This window comes from Myotis yumanensis, unplaced genomic scaffold (genome assembly GCF_028538775.1).
Source record: "Myotis yumanensis isolate MYYU_CA2020_CCGP unplaced genomic scaffold, mMyoYum1.0.hap1 SCAF_4, whole genome shotgun sequence".
Taxonomy (NCBI): Eukaryota; Metazoa; Chordata; class Mammalia; order Chiroptera; family Vespertilionidae; genus Myotis; species Myotis yumanensis.
This window is the reverse complement of record NW_027223755.1, coordinates 104,693,404-104,715,859: the sequence shown is the minus strand read 5'-3', so window position 1 is coordinate 104,715,859 and position 22,456 is coordinate 104,693,404. Positions and strand designations below refer to the sequence as shown.

At 60.7% G+C, this 22,456-nt stretch overlaps 1 protein-coding gene across 3 annotated transcripts in view; it reads left to right on the top strand.

Moving 5' to 3' along the window:
- GSG1L (GSG1 like) overlaps window positions 1–22,255 on the top strand; it is a 181,580-nt gene extending 159,325 nt beyond the window's left edge. For all 3 annotated transcript variants that reach the window (XM_070411636.1, XM_070411637.1, XM_070411638.1), the window contains 2 exons: window positions 9,770–9,843; window positions 21,609–22,255. In XM_070411636.1, the coding sequence (XP_070267737.1) occupies window positions 9,770–9,843; window positions 21,609–21,706 (172 nt within the window). In that variant the 3' untranslated portion in view covers window positions 21,707–22,255. The remainder of the gene's footprint in view (window positions 1–9,769; window positions 9,844–21,608) is intronic.
- Window positions 22,256–22,456: the final 201 nt, after the last annotated feature.

Here is a 22,456-nt window from a genome sequence, read left to right as displayed (position 1 = left end):
GGGGGTGTGAGGTCTCCCAGCCGCCCCCCTGGTCCTGTCAGAGGAGAGGCAGGCGTGGCCCCACTTCCCCCAGGCCTCACCGGCGTCCTGCCCGGATGCTGCCGTCCCCCCTGGGTCTGTTGGGGGTTCTGTGCAGGAGCGGCCTGGTGGGGTCTGAGGAGCAGCTGGGCAGATCCCGAGAGGTGTTCTGGGCTCTGGAGCGCGGTGGAGTGTGGAAGACGGTGCGCGTGTGTGTGCACGTGTGTGTGCACATGTGTGTGCTGAGGGCCGGTGTGCACACATGGGGTTGGGGTGCACTCTGGCCCCGTGACTGAGCAGCCTCACTTGCTAGAAGATACACCTGGAATTGAACACTCCCAGGGTCACCCTATGTGTTGTCCCCAAGGAGGGCCTCCTAGGAAGATGCCAGTGAAAGGTAAATATTTGCAGATCGGGGCTTTCTTGAAGGCTTGAAGCTCGGTCTGGCTTACGATGCGTGGGAGAACATGAGACTACGGGATGGGCTCTGAGGGGTTCACCCACAACACACCTCCCGCCTCCCCTGGGAAAGCCGCGGGCAGGGGGCGGGGAGCCACAGGCCGAGAGGGCAGCTCGGTCACTGCGCCTGCTCTGCGCATGCACCCCTGTGGGCTGACTTGCTAATCCATCTTCGTCCTTGTTTGTGTCTGCCTCCTCCCGGGTGCAAACCTGAGGGCTTGTCCTTCTTGGTTTCCATCCTGTGCACCTAGAACCACAGGGGCTCAGTCAGTTACTCGCTATCCATAACAATGACATCATTAATGATGCACAAAGCTGTACGGTGCCCCTGCTGCCGGCGCCTCCCCTATGTGCGCTCAGTCCTGTGGGGACAGGAGCAAATAGACCAGGGCTGGGACTAACTGCCGTTTACCGGTTGTGAGCACTGAGGAGTCACTTCACCTTCTGGGCCTCAGTTTTCCTGGCTGGAAAATGGGCCGTTTTTTTCTCAAAGCTTTGTCCTAAGGGTTACATGAGATGATGCAATTAAGCTTCTGGCACAAAGCTGGTGTCCCCTGCTCCCGACCCACACCCGCTCCAGAAACACCCCTGTGCAGGGGAGACACGCCCTGCCTGCTGAGAAAGCGGTGCAGTGCACCCTGCACGCGGAGGCGCTGGGGGAATCCTGCCTGAAGATGGGCTTTGTTTGGACCCCATGGTGGTTTTGAAATTCTTAAATTTTGTCTGAGTTTTAAAAATCAGGTTTCATGTTCTAAAATGTTAAGGTTTGGGGCTTGTGATGAGAAAGCAGAGGGTCTGGCCACACGGGGCCCCAGTTCCTGCACAACGGGCTGCAGCGGGGAGCACGTGCCCCTCGGGGCTCTACGGGGCTAGGAGGTTGGCCCCCGGGTTGGGGCGCCCGCTGGCTCCCTGGCTCCGGGGTGGCCAGTGCAGCGGAGTGCCATGTGTCCTGATGCGTCGGCGGGCAGGTGACTCCGGGCCGGGGCAGGGGGGACTGAAGCCCACGGGGAGGTAGAGTAGAAAAGCCTCCTCGGAGGAGACCCTGAGCCTCACCAGCCAGGTGGGCTGTGGGTGGAGAGGGCAGTGTCGGGCACAGGCAGCGGGAGGGGAGCGAACGAGTGAGGGTGCTGAGGAAAAGCTAGCAGCTGGCATCACGGGAAAGCCGAGGGTGGGAGTGGGACCTGCGTCTCATCTCTCACGTCCTCCCGCAGCGTCTGGGGTGGGGCTGGCCGGCTGGGATGAAAAGGTGGAGTGGGAACCTGCCCAAAGCCCTCCTCTTGGGCGCCACCCTCCCAGGGCGGAGGCTGGTGCAGAAGTGTGTGCAGGGGCCCCGCCCCAGCAGCTCTGCTCTCCTGTCTGCCGTGGGGAGACTTCAGAAGGGCTCGTCTCCCCTTCCTTCCCGGCCACTCACAGCAGGGCCTGTGCCTCTGCCCTCCCCCGACTCCCCGGAAAGAGCTCCCAGCAGCCCCGACTTCCCACACCTCTCCCCAGCTGCCCCTCCTCCGCTCCCTCACAAGGCGAGGCCCCAGGGCCAGAGCTGGGCCTCTTCCCTCCTCACTTGGCATGAGCCTCAGCGGCCACTCCTGTGCCAGGGCTCCCACCCTCCCCTCCGGACCCGCTCCATGTCCAGCTGCCTCCTTGGCGTTTCCACTTTGGATCCTCAAAGGCAGCGGACGGCAACGTGACCAGCACCCACTCATGACGGTGTCCCCATCCCAGTCCTACTGCAGCGTCTCTCCCCACGGTGCCCTGCTGTGCCAGCCCGGCGTCTGCAAGTGCTGGCACTGTGTCCAGCTCACCCCATCCAAGGCACTTCCCTGCAGCTAGCCCACGCCGTCCCCGCACCGAGCTCCCATGTAATTAATCCCTCACCCACCGTACCCCTGGCTGTCCTCCCCACAGCAGAATGACCAGGTACCTGTACCCCCATCTTCCTGCTTAAAACAGTGCGGTGACCTCCACAGCTCCGGACAGAGGTCCAGCTCCTCAGTGACCTTCAGGCACTGCCCCTGCCCGGCCCCCCGATTGTCCCTTCCCTGCTGCTCACAGCACCCTCCGGACCTCACGGTTCCCCACACCGGCCACTCTCCTGCCTCCACGGTGCTTCTAGACTGCCCCCTCTCTGCCTGGAGCACCCCCATTGCCCCCCTCTCTGCCTGGAGCACCCCCATTGCCCCCCTCTCTGCCTGGAGAACCTCCATTGCCCCCTCTCTGCCTGGAGCACCCCCATTGCCCCCTCTCTGCCTGAAACGCCCCCATGACCACCCCCACCCCCCCCACCCCCGCCTGGAGAACCCCCATCCTGGCTTTGATGCTGGGCCTTCAGGTCAAACTTAAAGTGTCAATTCCAAACCCCACCCGACCCTGCTGTCTTCTCACAGCCCCAGGGGCCTCATCACCATCTCCCCGCCTCCCTGCAGTTGCTCCTGCAGGCTCCGTGGGGCAGGACACGTGCCCACTCCCCGTCTCTGCTCAGGAGCGCGGGGTGGGTGGGCAGAGGGACAGCAGAGAGGAAGGCCTTTCTGAAGGAGCCTCAGGCCCTGTCACTGGCCAGTCTGTCAGGCCAAGGTGACCTTTGCCCTCTGGGAGCTGCCTTGCGTGACCCGAGCATTGCCACGCTCGGGTGCCCACCCCCGTGGCCCTGCTCACGGGCTCGCTGTCCTCGCGGCCAGGGCTGGGCCTGGACGGGGCGTCTGAAATAAGCCGAGTGTGGAGCTTTCACGCTGCCCGGGGCCTGGGCGCCCGTGGGGCTGTGAGGGCGGGGGTGGCTCCACTAATGCCAGCGATTGTTTTTCTAGTAATAACATCTGCCCAGGCAGTTCCGCAAGCCATCTCCAGGCGATCATATCTCCGCATTTCTTTTTAAAACTCAATATTGGAGAAACGGGGAGGAAACTGCCAGGGCCGCACGAAGGTTCGGGGAGGGCCTGACACTGCGACGGCGTTATCTCCTCTGCGGTCCCAGCGTGTTGTTTAGGATGATATTACTCGTGAGAGGGGAAAAGAAAAGAGAGCCTTTAAAAAGCCCATTTATCCTCCCCTATCTGGAAAGGCGCTGCGAGGCACGGAGTCTTCGTTTCCTGCCTGTGGTCACTTATCTGCCAACAGTCCCTTAACCCCGCCCCTTATTCTACTGGAAGCGGAGGGTTGAAAAACCGCTGTTCACTCTCCCCTGCGCCTGGGCCTGAGGTCCACCCCGAGGCCCCGTGCCGGCCCTCAGCCCCCGCTGCACTTCGCTGCGTGAGGATCACTTCTCAGTGGCGCCTCGCCCCTCATCACTCTTAACATTGGGGCCCATTGAAACCTCAGTTTCCCCCTGAGGAGTGCGGAGCCCAGGAAGCGGGCCGGCACGTGGAGCCCTCGCCGGCTCCCACAGTTAGATCAGTAGGTGGCTGACCAAGGCCGTGAAAGGAAGGCGGAAGGCGCAGACCGGTCCTTGCGGTGGGAACTGGCCCTCGGGAAGTGGGAAGAACGTGGGAAGGACACCTGCTCCCGGTTCCTCCTGAACATCAGTGGCCGAGGGGGCGGTGCTGGCTGGCAGGGCTCCGGGCTGCCTTGTGCCCGGCCTCGTGCCCGACTGTCGCCACTGCTGGTTCCCGGGTGACGCCCATTTGTAGGCGCCACTTGGGGAGCACGCGGAGGCATGCGTCCCTGGAGCCGTGAGGGGATGACTGGGCCTAAGCCTCGCAGAGGCCCCACACGCCCAAAGCCGGGTCCAGTGTCTGGCTCCTCAAACGTGACCCGGGCCCGACAGCATGAGCCTCGCCTGGGAAGCTGTTAGAAATGCAGGCACTCAGGCCCCAGACCTGCCCAATCAGACCTGCATTCAGCCAGCTCCTCAGCGGCCCTGTGGGCACCGCCAGCTCCGGATCCACCGGCTGGAGGATGGAGCAGATGCTGCCTCTCAGGCCCCGGGGGGAGGGCGTGGCGGGCGGGGGCGCCGGGTGGAGGAGGCCAGCCCCCGGCTCTGGGGTGGTCGTGGCCGGTGCCACGTCCACGGTGACACGAGCACAGACGTCGAGATGAGTGTGGGGAAACCTCCGCTGCAAGGTAATATCGCGGCTGCACCCAAGCTCGCCTTTTGTGCCTGTTTGTTTGTCTTAATTTCATTTTCTAGTTTATTATATTTTATTAAAAAATAGGTCCCAGGTAGATTGAAAATTAAGGAGGAAACTAGATCTTTGTCGCATAATTGGAGAAGCAGGGCACGCAGGCTGTCAGTTCACACCAGGAAGTGCCTGGAGACGGGAGACAGTCGCCAGGCTGGGCCCTGAGGGGCTGGGCCGTGAGGAGGGCCCAGGAAGAGCGGTGCCGGGAGCCCTGTGCTGGGGAGGCAGGGATGAGACCTGTGGGCCCCTGCCAGTGCCCCGGGCTGCAGTGGCCACATTTGGCCCTGGAATTAGGAGTGAAGGCACTGGGGAGGCTGCCAATGAGACGTCGGCTCTAGTCCACCCTCGAACCCCTAAATCCTCGGGGCCCCCTGCGTGCGTCACTTGGCTACCTCCTGTCTGCTCTCAAAAAGAGCAAACACCCAGCCCCTGTCAGATTCCAGCTGTTAATAAGGTAAAACCATATCCTTCCTCGTCAGGAACTAGGAGGTGGAGTCTGAGGGACAGACCACAGAGGCCCCAGAGAGAGGATGACGACGGTCGGGATAACAGTGACATGGTGCCCAGTGCCGATGGGCGCTAAGAGCTCTCCGCAGGGGAGGAGGCCCCTCCACCTAGAGGGTTGTGGGAACCCCCAGGACAGGCACATTACTGTGCCCATTTATCAGACGAGAAAGTCAAGGCTCGAGATGAGAGGGACGTGCCCAGACCCAAACAGCTCACAGCCCCGTTGAGGAAGTGACACAGTGCGTGCTTGGGGCCTGGGGGACCCGGGGGGCCACCTACTGCCCCTTCTGAGCACTGTCCACCCCAAGCACCCCATGAGCCCTCCAGGCACTCATTTAGGTTCCCACCCCATCATGTAAAGAAAGAAAAGAGGCCTGTCTGCAGGAAGCACGTAACATTTTCTCAGGAAATTATAGTTCAAATCAGAGGAAGTGTCCCCTGGTGCCATCTGTATCTGTTCTTTTTCTTTCTACACAAAGCTCAGCACCTGGGGCCGCCCAGCGGCCCCCCAGGGGGCTGCCCTTTTCTCCTCATATCCCCCTCCTGCCTGCCTCCCTCTCTCCTTCCTTCCTTCCTAACATCCCTTGTGCCAAGCAGGGTGCCAGGCCCTGAAGCCACAGGTGGAGAATGAGATAAACTCCACCCTTTTCCTCTCTGACTTGAAAATGCCCGGTGCAGACCACTGACAGACAAGCCTGGCTGGGCCCTCATGCTCTGGGCTCAGCCACACAAGCGGCAGCGAGGTGGTTGTCCTCTCTGTCACTCCCACCACCACGCTGGGCCATTGCCGCACAGAACACTCGGAATCACGGAGATTCAGAGCAGGCGAGCTGCCCAGGCAAGCTGCCCAGGTGAGCTGCCCAGGTGAGCTGCCCAGGCGAGCTGCCCAGGTGAGCTGCACAGGTGGCCACACCCAGGTGAGCTGCACAGGTGGCCACACCCAGGTGAGCTGCACAGGCGAGCTGCATAGGTGGCCACACCCAGGTGAGCTGCACAGGTGGCCACACCCAGGTGAGCTGCACAGGCGCGCTGCCTCGGCTCTGATCCCTGCTCACCACAGGCTCACGGTCTCAGCTGTGCCCAAAGCATCCCCTTGTCCTCAGGTTTCCTGCCAGGAAGCCCTGGGGCCGCGGGAGGCCCTCAGCCCTTGTGAACCGCTGTCAAACATTAGCCATCACTAGGCGGCTGCCAAGATCCTGCACATGAGTTATTTTCAAGGGCGAACCTGGTGATGGGGCCGCGTTTGTGCCAGGAAATCAGCTCTTTCCCACAGCAGCACGGCACAGCAGACAGGCAGGGAGCCCCTTGGATCCCGCTCCGCTCTGAGGGGTGAGTGCGTCCTGTGGGCTTTGGCCAGCTTTGGGGTCACCTCCTCCATGAAGCCCTGCTGGTCCCCACACAGGTGGGCCTCACCCTGGGGCAGGCTCCCGCCACCTGGTGATCAAAGCTCCCCGGGGACTCCCGTGGGTCTCCAGGTTGAGAACCACTGGCTGGACGGGAGGTTAACACACGTCTCCCGCAGGCCAGGCCCAGCCACCACCTGCTGTCAAGGAGCCTCGACTAAATACACGCCCACTTGTTCTGTGGTGCCTGCAGCTGCCTGGGACTGGGGGCAGCTGAGAGCTGAGACAGAGACCATGTGGCCCCCAGAGCCTCGCATACTTACCATCGAGACCTTTGTAGAAAAAGTTTGCCAACTCCTGGATTAGGCAGACAGTCCACCCGTATTCCTACCATCTGCTAGTTTAGCCTTCGCACGCCCAGTTGTCATTCCTTGTGCGTGTGCAACAGGCACGAACTCCTCAAGGGCAGGGACCCTGAGTCGTGTCCCCACAGGCAGCACCAGGCCTGGCCCACAGCAGCTGCTCACTCATTGGCAGGTGTCCTTCAATGTGTCAACTATTGAGCTCTGGGGTATCTTAGCAACAAGGTTTGGGTGACCAGGGAGAGCAGGGGCCATGCCAGGTGGGGCTGGTTCTTGCCTGAAACATCAACGCCTTTGCTCACCGGCCCATCCCCCAGGCAGAGGCTCTCAGCAGGCCCCAGGAGGTGCCCAGCATGAGGCGGGAGGGAGATGAGGCCCTGAGAACTGGGAGCCTAGAAGGGTTCAAGGTTAAGGCTGTGAAACGTAGGCAGCGATGGCGGGGCTGGCGTCTGCTGACTCACAGGCAGGCGGCGCCGGGAGGAGGATGGGCTGGGGGATCTGTCCAGCTGCTGGAGTCCAGCACAGCCCCCTGACTGGTGGCCCCCCAGCCGAGCACCTCTGCGGACGGGACTCAGCACCTTGCGGGGTGCACAGGCAGCGTGGCTCAGAAGAGCAAAAACACCTAAACGTTCATCGATAGGGTATTGAATATTATTATCTTCACAAACAACTATCAGGAAAGAGATGAGTGAGATTTACATGTACTGATATAGGAAGAGGTTGGAAACTCATGGGTAAGTTTAAAAAAAAATCAGGTTACAAAAAAAGGTGTGTTTAATTTGAGGCTATTAATATAAGTATTAATTCTGAGAAGCACTGCTACACGGAGGGGTAATTACAGGACTGCTCTCTTGATGCGGTTGGAGGGTTTTTTTAAGAAACCTGTGCTATCGGGAAAGTAGCAAAGATGTTCCAGTGAAAGACAGAGAAGGGACCGTCCTCCCTGACGGTGACCTTCCGCAGCGTCCGCACTCGGCCTGTGCCGCCCTCGGCCTCCGGCCGCAGAGGCCTGTACCCCGGAGCTGTGCCCCGAGCTCGCTCCCTGCAGCCAGGCCGGCCCTCCGTGCGGACAGTGTGGGCCTCAGTGGCCCCTGGCCCACGCCTGTCCTTTTCTAGCAGGAGCGCCAGCTCGTCTCCCCGCTGGACGGGACGCTCTCGAGGACGGAGACCGAGAGGAGGGCATATCTGTCCCCATCTGGTCACAGCACACGGGGCAGGGCCGGGAAGTGCCTGTGTGAGCGCTGGGCAGTCTCTGGGGACCAGGTCACCAGCACAAGACCCCCCCTCTCCGGCAGCGGTTCTCAACCTGTGGGTCGCAACCATCGGCAAACACATACAGCATATCAGATATTTACATTACGATTCCTAACAGTAGCAACATTACAGTTATGAAGTAGCAACGAAAATAATGTTATGGTTGGGGGTCACCACAACGTGAGGAACTGTATGAAAGGGTCGCAGCATGAGGAAGGTTGAGGACCACTTAATAAAGCCACTCCTGGCTTTGCTCACTTGTCAGGCCACCTTCCCCGCGTCTCCTCCAGCCTCTGGGCGGGGCTGCGCAGGAACAAGAGGCAAAAGGAAAAAGCAGCAAATGGGGGGGTGGGTGGCATTTGCTTGGAGAGGATGGAGACTCCTGGCGTGGAGCGAAGGGGTGGTGTGGGAAGGTGAGAGGTGGAGGAGAGGGGAGGCAGAGTGCGGGGAGGCCCTGGAAGGGAGCCGTGGGGAGGAAGGTTTGGGGCAGCTGTAAGGGACTGAAAGGCAGGGGAGGGGAAGACAGCAGGATTGGGCCAGCAGTGGAGCGGGATGCTCTCGGTGCTCTTAGGAGACACAGAGACTGCCACGGAGTCTTCAGGGGGCCGGGCTGCGTGCCGCTAAGGGGGTGCACATTTGGGCTGGGCCACGTGGAGCTCTGCGATTCATGAAGGTTATGAATGGGTGAGTGCAGTGTGGGCCTATGGCCCTGCCCACTCTCGGTTCGGTCATCAGTGGGGTGGGGGTGAGGGTCTCGGCCTGGAGCCGCCGCCGCCCCCACCCTGACCCTGTCAGCTGTGCGCGGCTTGCAGCCGCTGCCACATGGGCTCAGGCGGCCCCTCTGGAACCCCGTGATCTTGCGCTGCCAGAGGAGGAGGAGGCCATGCGTGGGAAACTCTCCCAGCTGTCGCGGGAGCAGCACTGAGGCGGGAGAAGCCGGGCTGTGTAGATGTGGACGTGGCTTTAGGAAATGCTTTCATGTAGTTAGGCAGCGACACAGTAATCAGTCCATTGCCCCAAACCAGAAAAGAGAGGGAAGTTGACAAAGGAAGCTCAGGATTTAACCCCGTATCGTCTCATTATCTAGGCTTCATCACCACCAGGCTTTTGGTAAACAGTCAGCTAAATAAATGTTTTTGTTGTTAATCCTCACCTAAGGATATTTTTTCCGGTTGATTTTTAGAGAGAATGGAAGTGAGGAAGGGAAGGGGGAGAGAGAGAGAGAGGAAGAGAGAGAGAGAAACATTGACATGAGAGAGACACATTGATTGGTTGCCTCCTGCATGCACCCAACTGGGGCTGGGGATTGAACTTGCAACCCAGGTACGTGCCCTTGACTGGGAATCAAACTGGGTTGCGACCCTTCGGTCCAAGAGCTGGCGCTCTAACCACTGAGCAACGGCCAGAGCCAGCCAAATTGTTTTTGCAGATCAGTGCGGCATGTTTTAAACAAACCAGACCATGCGCATTCGTTTGTCACTTGCAGCCTGCAGGCAACGGGGCACCCTTTTGCGAGCACATGGGTTTGCATCCTGGTCCTGCCTCTGACGCCTCAGCTGTCGCACCTCATCAGTCACGTCACCCTCCGGTGCCTCCGCTTCTTCGTCAGTAAAGCGGACACGCCGCTCGCAGGGCGGTGGCAGGGCCTCCCGGACGGGTGCGGAGCTGCTGTGCACAGTGCTCCTCCTCACACGGGCCTTCGCTTCCTTTTCTCCAGGTTCGAGAAGGGGGACCGGCACGACGAGGAGGACGACCTTCGCTTGGACTGCCGCCACGAGAGATACCCTGCCCGTAAGTGGCCTCTTCCCCGGGGCCTGTGCCGGTTCTGGGCCGTCTCCGGAGGAGGAACCCGGGAGACGAGCCAGGCCAACCTCTCCCTGACCCTGCGTTCTCCCACCAGCACGCTCTACAGATGGGGAAACTGAGGCTGGTGTCTGAGCGGAGCAAGTCCTGTGCATGCAGCGGCCGCGGCCCTCACAGCGGGTGGGAATGCTAAGCGAGCCAGAGGGAGACTGGAGAGCTGAAGACAGGCGGGTGCACCGCAGCTTAAGTCCCGGCCTGGCCAGCCATCGGCCCCAGGGAGACCAGCGCTGTGGGGGACTGGCCAGGTCAGGGAGGTGAGGTGGACAGGACTTGTCTGAGCTGCGGGTGCTCCTGGCAGCTCCGTGTGCCTCGCTGTGGGGGGCACATAGACAGAATCCAGGGCACCCATTCAGAAAAGACATGTCTGAGCTAGAAAGCAGAGGGGAGGTAAAAAGAGACCCGGACCCGCTCCAGGCAGGAAAGGGAAGAGCCGATGTGAGACTAGAATTTAAGGGGCAGAATCTCCGCTGAGCCTCTGATGCCCTCCATGCGCTCCCCGCCCACCTGCCCACCTGAAGGGCTTCTCACCCTGACCTCCTATTCTTGCTGACCCCCAACTCCTACAGAACGTACCCTCCACATTTTGCAGATGAGGACAGTGAGGCTCAGAGAGGTGGAGTCACTTGCCTCAGGTCACACAGCTCAGTGAGTCAGTGCCCGGCCCATGTGGGAGCTTTCAGGAAGCTCAGTGTCCTCCGACTGCCAGAGTCCAGGTCTCGGTGCCTGGGGCCTCCCCCACCTGCACCCACAGAGGGCGGGCAGCTCCCTCGTCCCCAGGGTGGGGTCGCCATGAGGCCTGTGCTTTGCACCTCAAGATCACCCCTACTCTTGAATTCCTACCTCAATCTGCTTCTAGGGAGACCCAGACTAAGTGATGATTTAAACTCAGGCCTGTCTGCCTGCAATTCCTGTGATCCTAGCAGCGGAGTGAGAATGGCTGTGCCTGGAGGGAGGCGGGGGGGGGGGGGGGGGATGCTGCTGGAGAGGAGAGCACCCCGCTTCTCTCGGAGGAAAGGGGCTCCTGCAGGAGCCACCGGCCCAGGAAGTCGAGGAACAGGAGGTGGCTCCTGGGTGGACCCTGGCTCACACCCATGGTCAGTGGCAGGTGCCTGTGCCAGGCGAAGGGCTTCCTGGGAGAAGGGGCCGAGCACCAGGGTGTGGAGGCAGCTGGGAGCACCCACCTCAGAGATAAGCCAGCGGAGAGCCCAGGAAGCATGTGGCGGGGATAGAGGGAGAACCCCTGGCTCCCCGCTGGGCCGAGCCTCCCGCAGGAGCAAGGGGGGCACAGACCGCGGGAGCAAGGGGGGCATAGACCGCGGGATCAAGGGGGGCACAGACCGCGGGAGCAGGGCGGGCACAGACCGCAGGATCAAGGGGGGCACAGACCGTGGGAGCAAGGGGGGCACAGACCGCGGGAGCAAGGGGGGCACAGACGGCGGGAGCAGGGCGGGCACAGACCGCGGGAGCAAGGGGGGCACAGACCGCGGGAGCAGGGTGGGCACAGACCGCGGGAGCAGGGTGGGTACTGACCGCAGGAACAGGGTGGGCACAGACCGCGGTAGCAAGGTGGGCACAGACCGCGGTAGCAAGGCGGGCACAGATCGCGGGAGCAGGGCGGGCAGGGCCCTGCCTGCGGCTGGCAGTCTAGGGTGAGGAGCAAGCAGAAGTGAACCCAGGAACAAACAAGACCATCTCAGGGGCTAAGGCGATGGTGAAGAGGAAGCCGACGGCAGCTCCTTTAGAGCCTCGTCTCTGAGGAGCTATACGGGAAGGATGAGGAGGAGTCGGTCAAATAAAGGGCCAGGCAGAGGAGCCGTGGGGGCACAGCCTGGGGCAGGAGCAGCCAGGCCTTGGAGCCAGCGTGGCATGGCGGGAGGCAGTAGGAGTGGGCGGCGGGGCTGGAGGGAGGGGGCAGCATGGGAAGAGGGGGTGCCATGGGGACCCCAGGCATTTTGAGCAGGGAAGAGACTATTCAGATTATATACCTACTCTGTACTGTACACCTAGATCTCTACAGGGTAGGCAAAAGCAGGCTTACCATTGTGAGTACGCAGTGGTAAACCATGCGTATTATCATGTATTAGCTATTGTGTTATTTCCCAACCGTGGACCTACGTTTGCCCACGCTGGCATATTCATCAGTGTATTTATCCGTGTCCCTGTCCATATCTGTCCCTCCCTCCACCTGCAGGCAGGAAAGGAGGGAGGAGAGCTGGACATGGGTGTCGCTCTCATTCCCAGAGAGACGCATGGCTGGGATGGGACGGGGATCCAAGCGGGGGGTTCTTTGCTGGAAGATTGTGGGTGTCGTAGTTTGGGTCCCGTGGATTGGGTTGTGGTAGTTTGTTGTCAAATAAGGATTGGACAGCAAGCAGCTTACTTAGTGACCTCAGAAAACCCAAGTAGGAGCAGGGCAAGGCCAGTGGCGGTGAAAGCACATTGTCCAGCCGGCCAGCTCTGTCCCCACCGGGGACTTGGGCAGCCAGCGTGTCCGGTTGTCCCCCAGATGTGACAGCACGTCCTGGGTCGTTGTCTGAGGCTGCGGGTGGACGGGGTGAGAGTCCCTGGGGGCGGTGGGAGCCTGTGCGGGAGGCCAGCAGTGTGTCCCTCGGTGCCGTGGGGGAGGACAGGTTTGTGGGCACCGTGGCTTCACCCACGTCCAGTCTGAGGGCGGGCAGGCTGGGAATGGAGATGGTGGAAAGCACAGGGCTGCTGGGACCCTTCGGGGAGAAAGGGGTGCGGGGGGCGGGGGAGAGGCAGTGAGGCAACGAGGTCCTAACTCCCTGGGGCCCAAGGAGAAGCTGGGAAGGCAGCTGCCCCTCCCCCCAGGCTCCCAAAGAATGAGGAAGAGCTGGTTTGGCTCAGTGGACAGAGCGTCAGCCTGTGGACGGAAGGGTCCCAGGTTTGATTCTGGTCAAGGGCATAGGCCCGGGTTGCGCGCTCGATCCCCAATGGGCGGTGTGCAGGAGGCAGCTGATCAGTGATTCTCTCTCATCATGGATGTTTCTCTCTCCCTCTCCCTTCCTCTCTGACATCAATCAATGTAAACATAAAAGAACGAGGAAGAGAAGGGCCCATCTGCTGTCGGAGCTGAGGGAGGAGTCGGCCCGAAAGTGGCTGGAATGCCCGCGTGTGGTCACTTTAATTATCCTAAAGGGGCTGCTTCTGTGGCCACAGGAAAGCCATTTCTTCATTCACTTAGTGAACAAATCTTCACTCCAGATGCTGACCACGGGGTGAGGGTGGGTGCAGGAGAGGGAGGGCCGGGGCAGGGACTTCGTCGGGGGTGGTCCAACCTGCTGGCATGGCACAGCCGTGGTGGTGACACCTGGCCTCGACGACAGTGACCAGCAAGAACAGTCAGGCCCCCCAGGTCTGATGCTGTACCTCAGCCTTGTGCACCTGCTGAGGACGTCGCATCCATCCACTCATTAGTCCTAAATACGGCCCCATTTTACAGACAGGAGCAGCGAGGCCCAGGGAAGGGATACGGTGCCCGGAGATGGCAGGGCTGGGATTTGCATTGAGCTCGTCTGGCTCCAGAGGCCATACCCGGGGCCACCGGGGTGAGCTCCCACGTGTCAGTCAGCGGGTCCCCGTGCTGGGACGCCCCGCCTGCCAGGGGCAGCCTATGAGGGAGGTTACAGGGCGCAGCCACGTGGACTTGGTCTTCACAGAGCTCTCGGGCTGGGAAAGCAGCCGGATCAGACCGTCCGGGGAACGGCGCCGTCTCCAGAAAGCAGCCTCTTCGCTGCTAGTTTTTTGGCCAAGAAAATACTCTGGGGATGCCTGGGCAGGTTTTGCAATATCTCTGCACCTGGCAGCTGCTCGGCTTTGGTGGTGGGCTGACTTTTGGGCACCAGGGACTGGGAGGAGGGTGCCGGGAGCCCGAGTTGTTACACACGTGCTGTGCGCGGGCCTCTGCTGAGCCCTTCGCAGCAGCGCGAGGCGGCAGCCTGGGAAGGGAGGACGGCTATGGTGCACGTGAACACTAAGGCGCTGAGAGGCAAAGGGACTTGGGGGAGATCTTCAGGCCCCTGGGGGCACAGCTCCGCCTGCTGTAGAGTCTCCCCCACCCTGGGGGCCTGGCGCCCTGAACCCTCGACCGCAGTCCTCTCACCCAGGCCTCTCTTGAACAGACAGAACATTGCCTTCACAGGCCCTTTGCGCCTGCTGTCCTCTCTGCCTGGAATGCTCTCCCTCTAACGCCCTGCATGGCTGGCTTCGTCTCGTCTTTAGTCTCGGCCAGCAGGCCACTTGCTCAGAGAAGCAGCCCCAGCTGCCTGCCATCACCTTGTTTTCTGTTCCTCACAGTGTCTGTCCGCTGGGACCTTTCACACTGACATGCTTGAGTTTGGTTCTGCTGTCTCTCCCCACGAGGTTCCGTGGGAATAGGCACCCTGTCTTGTTTTGTTCATGTCTGCACCCCGAGAGCCGAGAACAGTGCGTGGCACACAGTAGGTTCTCAGTGGCTGGCTCTGACCTCCAATTCCCTCCCCTCCCTCCCACCCCGGCAGCCACCTTGACATGAGCAGTGGCATGACCGTTTGGTTACCTTAAGTTTGTTACTGTTTCTTAGGCTACTGTGATACGGATTCTGCTATGATTTTTTTTTTTTTCCTGAGGAAAGCGTTTGCTTCTGAAACCTGCCTTTGGGCTTTGCGGTGCCACCAGCCCGCTCAGAAGCACATCAGAGGTGACATTTGATGGAGAGGCTGCTGCCTTCTGGGCCAGGTGTCTGCGTCTGCCTTTCAGGGGCCACTGGGGTTTGCAACTGATTGCAGCTGTCAAGTTCAATGCCCGAGACAAGCTTTCGATTTTGCCAGGTGTGTCTGTGAGGCTGAGCCGGGTGAGGCCGTCGCTCGCTGGCGACAGAGGTGGCTTCTGGGAGCTGCGTCTAGACGAGTCCCTGCCGCCGCTGCCCCTGAAACAGCAGAGGGAATTGCAAGGAAGACTTTCCTGGACCCAGAGCCGCTTGGCATTTTTATTAGATAAGACCAGATCCGACGGCGTCCCGCGGAGGCCTGCTCCTTTATTAAAACGGAAACAGACACTGTTTCTGAAATTCGCATCGGCGCCAACTTGTTGGGCACACAGACAGGCTTGCAGCTTGGCAATGCCTGGCATGGGGTGGAGAGGTCCAAGCCAGTGCCAGCATCAAAATCACCTGGGGGCGAGGGCGGGGGAGGAAACGCTCCTTAAAATGCGATTGCCGGGCCCATCCTGGATGTGGGGCTCAGGAGGGCTGGGCGGGGCCTGGGGTTCACATTTCTAACCCATCCCCAGTGATGCCGCTTCTGCTGGCCCGCAGACCACGCCCCAAGCAGCCCGCGCCCAGCCCCACACCTGCCCCTCCAAGTCTGCGTTGTCCCTTGCTTGGGCGATTCAGCGGCTTCTGGATGGAAATGGCTGCTTCTAGGGCCAACGCCCTGCCAATCCTCCTCCTAGGATAAACTTGACCATGCCTCACCCCCAGCTCCACACCCTCCTGTGGTGGCACCGGGTGGTGGCGGGCGCCGGGCCAGCCCCTCTGGCACATCCCCACCGAGACCTCCCTCACCAGCCCATCCTGGCTTCCTCTTTCCTCAGTCACTCACCATGCTGAGACGGCTTTGGGAACTCTGTCTCCGCTAGAATGGAGACATCCCTGGGCGGGGACCTCCCTGCCACGTTCACAGGCAGCCCCAGTGAGCACGCAGTCTGTGGCCAGTGCCTTCCGGGACGGACTGACGCCCTTAGCCTCGGGCAGTGTGGCTCTGCGGAGCAGGGCCGGTTACAGGTGTGATCTTTGGCTCCCCAGACACAAGGCCATTTTCCTGGCCGACTCCACAGGAAGCCGCCACTGTTCTTCTCATGCCCGGTTCCTGCAACCACTCCTGACCCCAAGAAGCACTTGGGGCCGTTGCTAAAATACTGGCCTCGCTGGCGCTGTCCGTGCTATGCTTTGGGGCAGGCCCGGAATCCAGCCTGAAATCTGAGGATCCGGCAGGATCCTCAGGGATGGGAGGGGCCTACCCCCCAGGAAGCCGGCTGAGTCCTTACACCTGCAGCCTGCACTCCTCACCCAGCTGCCAGCTTCCCAGACCTGCCTGCTTTCCCTTGCCACCAGCACTGCCGGGTTCTCACACCTCCTCAAAAACTCATTTACCTGCCAAGGGCCTATTTCACACCCTGTTCCTTCTGCCCGAGGACACCTGCTCCCTTCCTCCATTTGGCAAAACAACAACAACAAAACAAGCCAGTGGGATCGTGAGCTCCACAGGTGCTTTCAAAGTCTGGCTCGGATGTCTGGGAACGGCCGCCAGCCCCTCCCCAGCCCTGGCAGCGGCGGTCGCCGTCGCCTCTGCATCCTCCTGGCCAGGCACTCACATCTATGAGGCAGAACTCAGCGGCCCAGGCTTTGGAGTGGGATTGCCTGGGTTCAAATCCCAGCAGTGAGACCTTTGACAAGTGACAACCCATTTGGGCCTCAGTTTTCTCATCCATGAAATGGGCATAGTAATGACGCCTAACTCACATCCTTGGAGTAACTGAGCCAGTGACACACAGGGAGTGGCTCCGGGATGTGACATGGTGAGAGCTGAAGGCGTGTTCGCCCTTATCGTCTCCTCGTATGTGTCCGTCTCCCTCACCAGGCCATGGACACGGGGCCGGGGGGGGGGGGCAGGAAGGGGAGTGAAGGGGGTAGGTCTGTGTCTCACTCATGTCTGTAGACCCAGCACCCAATATGGAGCTGACACACAGTAGGTGCTCAGCAAATGTTTAACAAGGGAATGAAAGAATCAGTGTCTCTGAGGACAGGTGGCGGGTTAGGGTGACTCAGGCTGATTTCAAGGGTGAAAAAGAGACAAAAAGAATGTTTTAGCCCAGAAACATGGGTCTGAGAAGACGGACTCCGATGAAGGAAGGATGGGGTCCCCATTCAACCTCCTGGACAATATGCCTCTACGGTGGACCAGTAAACCCAACTTTCCCCTCCATGTGGGTCCCACACAAGCCTGCTCTCCTTCCCAAGTCCTCCAGACTTCATTCACTCAGCAGACGCCACCATCAGCACTGGCCCAGGGTTGCACTCGGTGCTGGGGTTGCACTCGTGCTGGGATGCAGTGATGGGTAAAAAGCAGAGCTGTCTGTGTCCTCGTGCTGCTATGGCCTAGGGTGGAAACTGGGAGGGAAAGTAGCATCCTACCAGACGTTATGGAGTCCCTGGGCCCCTCAGGGTGCGGCTTCACAGAGCAGGTCACCTTGCAGAGCTGTCGGGTGCCTTGCCAGGGTTGTGACATTTCAGGCAATGCAAGAGGGATGGTGGTGTCACTAGCTGAGGGGTCCTCAAAGCCAGGCCCCTTGGCGCTCACCTCGATTCATTTCTCCCCACGTGGCATCTCTTTGTAGAGGCCGGGGTTCGAGGTTGGGCAGCCAAACTGCAGGTGCTGGCTGGGCCTTCAGCACCTCGGACAGCAGAGCCTCCAGAAGGCACGCCCTTTTAAAGGGAGCCGCTCTTGGTGCCAGGCTGGGCTGCAGTGGGGTCGGAGCACCAGTACCAGCCGCCTGCCCAGCCCGAAGCCTGCCCGCCCTCACTAACTCCTCCGCCACCTTCAGCGCACCGTGGGCAAGCGCCCACCCCTCCAGGAGCCCCTTTCCCCACCTGCACTGCACCCCGGGGGGCACGGGCACTGGCATTCTTGGTTTCCAAGGGCCTGCCCACGGAATGAGCCCATTCCAGGTGTGATTTCACTCGGTTCAGCAGAGCTCAGGGCTGACCCCAGATCTTGGTGCCTTGGAGAGAGTCAGTCAGTGCTTTTCCAGTTAAGACTGGAAGAGACGGATGCGAAATATGGTCACGTTCTGATGTTTGGATTAAAAAGGGAAAAGAACTCACATCGGAGAGCCTGCCATGTGCTGAGGACCCTGCGAGGCCGGGGAGGTTTCCGGGGGATTTGAAACACAGTCCTTGCCACCAGCCCTCTGAGTGGGGCCCTGGGCAAATCGCCTCCCACCCGGGGGCCGGGTCCCATCTGTGATGAGAGGCAGTTGCACCAGCACTTCCCATGGTTCTGGCGTCTTATGTTCACATCTTCCCTGAGATCGGATCATGGCCGGCTTCTCTGCAGGGGCCTCCCGGCTGCTTTCTAGTTCACATCCACGTGCGCTCTCAGAGCGGTGACGTTACTTGTCAAAAGTCACGCAGCTCAACGCAAAGGTCACGCAGCCTGTAAGTGGGGGAGCTTGGGTTTGAACCATTGACTGGCAGACTCCAAGTACAGTTGTTCCCCCCTGCCCCTCCCCCAAGGAGGAGAGGCTGAGCAGAGAGCCTCTCAGGGTGAACAGACTCAGGCTGGGAAGGGCAGGTGAAGCCCCCTCCACCCCCCCCAAACCCCTCCCCCCCCCCCCCCGAGCCTGCTCAGGACCACTCCATCCCCCTCCTGCACGGCTCAGGACTCGCTCCGTGCCCTGCCAGGTGTGTGTGTGTGGGGGGGGGGGTGGCGGGTGTGGGGGGGTGAGGGCCCCAGGAGGGAGCTGCCTGGTCTCTGCCTGCATCGAACCCCCAGGTCAGCTGGGGAAACACCACAACACAAAGTGACAAGCACAGGGGGAGAGGGATGCGCAGTGTGTGGGGGACACAGAGAGGGGTATTTCAAAGAGCAGTGGGGCCTGGACCGCAGAGGCAGCTGGGAGATCACCCTGCAGAGAGGCCAGGGCTTGTGAAGCCACAGACGGACGCGCGGAGCAGGGCGCCGGTGGGGGAACGGCCGGACACGGCCTCCTGGGTGGAGTCTGGCCTCAGAATTCGGCTTGGCCCACAGACGGTTTAAATTTTTTGAAATCTTACTTGTGATCATTTTCATCTGAGATTTTATTGTGAAACTCGTTCAGTTTGTCTAGAAGACGAGAGCTCGCAGTCCCCGCAGCACCTCTGCCCGGAGCTGAGGCTCTGGCCTCTGCCCACTCACAGCATCGCCTGGCGGGTGGCATTTTGACGTAGGATTCCTCAATCTGCGGTGCAAGGGCTGTTTTGTTTTGTGGGGTTTTTTTGTTTGTTTTGTTTTGTTTTGCTTTGTTTTTTGGCTGGTGACTGGCCCCAAAGTGACAAGCCTGTAAGGAGGGAGTCAGGGGAGTCCTGGTGGGCAGTGGGGCTCTCAGCGCTGCTGAGACAGAAGGCCCAGCCCCCCTGCAGGTGGCTCTGAGCCCCAAGCCCTGCTGGGAGGCTGGAGGGGGGAGGAGGGCCCGGTCCTTAGGGACTTGGCCTCTGGATCCAGGGGACAAGGAGCCTGATTTTAACTCAAGGAAAGACAGGGATCATGGCCTTTCTTTACTTTTTAAAATTTAATTTAATTTTTAGAGAGAGTGGGAGGGAGGGCGAGAGAGAGAGAGAGAGAGAGAGAGAGAGAGAGAGAAACATCAATGTAAGAGAGATACATCAATTCGTTGCCTCCTGCACATGCCCAGACTGGGGCCAAAGATGAACCTGCAACCCAGGTACGTGCCCTTGACGGGAATCGAACCTGTGACCCTTCGGGGGTTGGGGGGGGGAGGGGGGAGAGGAGGAGACGCTCTAACCACTGAACCACCGACCAGGGTTGACTATTTTGTTTCACTTATTGTTGACCTTTTCTCTGTTCCAATGAACTCTCCAGGGTTATGCCTGTTAGCAACGTAAGAACAACTACAATCACTTTTAAACACTCATTTAGAGAAATAAGCAAACCTTCTTTTGCACCAAATATTTGCTTTTAGATTTTTTTTTAAAATCTCAAACTCGTATACCTTGGCCGCAAGCGCTTCCAGAGGACACAACTGTCCCGGTGACAGGGCCAGAACAAATGTTCTTCCTCAGGCCGAGCGATCCCAGCACGTTTGCCAAGTGTTTCCCACCCTTAGAGTGAAATGAGCAGGGCACCAAGCAACACCAAAGAATATTAAAAACAGAAAGAAAGCCAGAGGGGGAAACACGCCGCGTTGTTGGCATGGCATCTGCCTTCCCGCCTGTCCCTTCAGCCTGTTACTAGGAAAATCCTCCCCTACTCAGAGCTGCTTTGGGTGGAGGAGGGGGTGAGCGGCCTGTCCCTGGAGGTGTGCGGGCAGGGCCGGCTTCAGCAGGGGTGTCCACGTCCAGGGGTTTGCTGTCAGGGCTCCGACTGACCTGAGGGATGACAAGAAGGTCTGCGCACCCCTCAGCGCAGGAAAAAACACGGAACAAATGTCTTTAACGTGAAAGTCTGCGGTCAGGAGGAGATTTATCCACCCCAGTCCCACGCAGGCTGGGACCCTACCCTGAGGCGGCTGCGTGTCTGCTGAGTCTGTTTCCTCGTCTGTGCAATGGCGGTGCTGCCTCCCAGGCGTGGGTGTCCCCACAGTGCGCTCGGTCACTGTCGGTTTCTCCCGTGGCCTCCAGGGCGCCTCCTTCTTCACCCCCATCCTCCCGGGGAGCAGCCGCCCTGGGCTGGGCATAGCTCTCCTGGGCCCCCGGCTAAGGAGAGCCACCTGGGGCTGTAGCTGGAGGAGACCCCTGCGGGCTGGGAGAGGGTGCTGCGGGCTTCCCGCGGGAGGGCAGGCGTGAGCTGGGCCTTGAGGGTTGAGTCAGGGCAGGTACAAGGAGATAGTAGGCCTTTAGCCACAGTGTGGAGAGGGAGAGGGTCTGGCCTGTTAGAAAGACGCCAGGGAGGCACGTGCACGGAGCTCCCGAGACTCAGGGAGGACAGGCTGTGCCTGTGTGTCAGTCAGCTCCCAGCCCTGCTGCTGAGGGGCGGGCCCTGCCCGGTAGCCTGGCCCAGAGCTGCTCCGAGCCAGCCGGGCCCTCACTGCCCCTGGGCCAGGTCAGGACTGGGCCTGGGTGCCACTCCACTCGTCCTCACCCTCCCCAGCTCCCCAGCACACGAGGGACGCAGTGCAGCTCAGTCAAGTGGGCGGGTGGGTGGGGAGAGGTGGTTGTGGCTGGGATGGGTGGTGGGCAAATGGTGGGCAGGGGAGCGATTGGTGGGACTGAGGGTGGGTGAAAGGAAAGCAGAGAAGGAGAGTGGGTGGGGGTGGCCTGGTGTGGGGTGGGTGAGTGTGCGGGCAGGGGGATGTGAGGGCTGGTGGTGGGTGGGATGTTGGTGGGTATGGTGCTGAGTTGGGGGCAGGAGGATGGGGTTTGGGGACTTGGTGGGTTAGCGGGTGTGTCAGCAGGTTGGGAGTAGGCGAAAAGGTGGCGAGCTGGAGGGTGGATGGGCGGGTGAGCGTGTGGTTGTTTGGGGCTGTGGGTAGAGGTGTATGTGGGCGGCAGGGCGGGTGGGTGTGTTATCGGGGTGGTGGCGTGTGGTGAGTTGGCGGGCGGAGGTGCTGAGTGGGTTTCAGGGCTGTGGGTGAGTGTGGTGGGAGGAGTGGGTGAGTGGGACGGTGGATACATTGGTGGCTGTATTGGCAGGTGTATGTCTCTGTGTTGGTGGACTGGTGGGTGGATGGTGTAGGGGGCGTGGGGGGGCGTGGAGAGGTGGGTATGCGGGTGGGGGGAGGGTGAGCTGGCGAGTGGGACAGTGGGTGGGAGCTGCCTGTGGGCGGACAGCTGGGTCCGGGGGTGTTGAAGGGGAGGTGGGAGGCCAATGGGTGTGTGGGTGGGTGGGTGGTGAGCTGGTGGGCAGTGAGCAGGAGGGGCGCAGGGGGGGGAAGCACTGTTAGCCTAACCCCCCCCCCCCCCCTTCCCCGTCTCTCGGCAGGACACCAGCCACACCTGGGCGATTCCTGGCCCCGGAGCTCTGCACACGAGGCCGCAGAGCTGAGCCGCCAGTGCTGGGTCCTGGGGCACTGGGTGTGACCGAGACCAGCCGGCCCCAGACCCAGCCTCCGTCAGCACCAGCCCCGCCACCAGGCCGCGCGTCTGGCACCACCGAAACCTGGCCTGTGCGCTCTGAACCCAGCCAGCCTGCACGGGAGACACCGGCCGGCCCTGCCCATCGCTGCCCGGGTCTCAGGCCCGAGCGGAGGGCCCTGCGGGCCTGTGAAGTACACAGGGCTGCACAGAGCAACTTCGGGACAGCAACTTCGCACTCTTGCCACATGCACAGCCCTGCTGGGTACAGCTGGGAGGCCAGGAAACGCGGACATTGGCCATTGGAAGCCTGGGGTCCCCCGAGCCAGCTAGGAAGTTCAGGAGGTGCCCAGTGGCACATAACCTTTCGGGGGGCAGGGCATGGCACTGCAGGGGGCACACAGCAGGCACACAGCAGGGGCTGAATAAATGCTTGTTGAACCTGTTTTCTTGCTGTGTGTGGAGGCCAGTTGCTCTCTGGGCTGCCCCTTCATGTCTCCATCCTCTCAGCTCCCCGAGGAGCCCGAGGTGGGCAGCCTGAGTGTGCTGCGGCCAGGGTCCGACACGGGGTGGGAGGGAGGGAGCCTAGAGCCTCGCTGGGTCTGGGGTCGGGTCAGGCTGCAGGCGGCCTTGGATTCCAGAGGGTGGGTAGGGTGGGGGCGTCAGGAGATGGGAAATGTGGGATGGGCCAGAGAAAGGGCCTCACACCCAGATCCTCAGCATCTCTGACCCCCATGGGGGCTAAACCTTATGTTT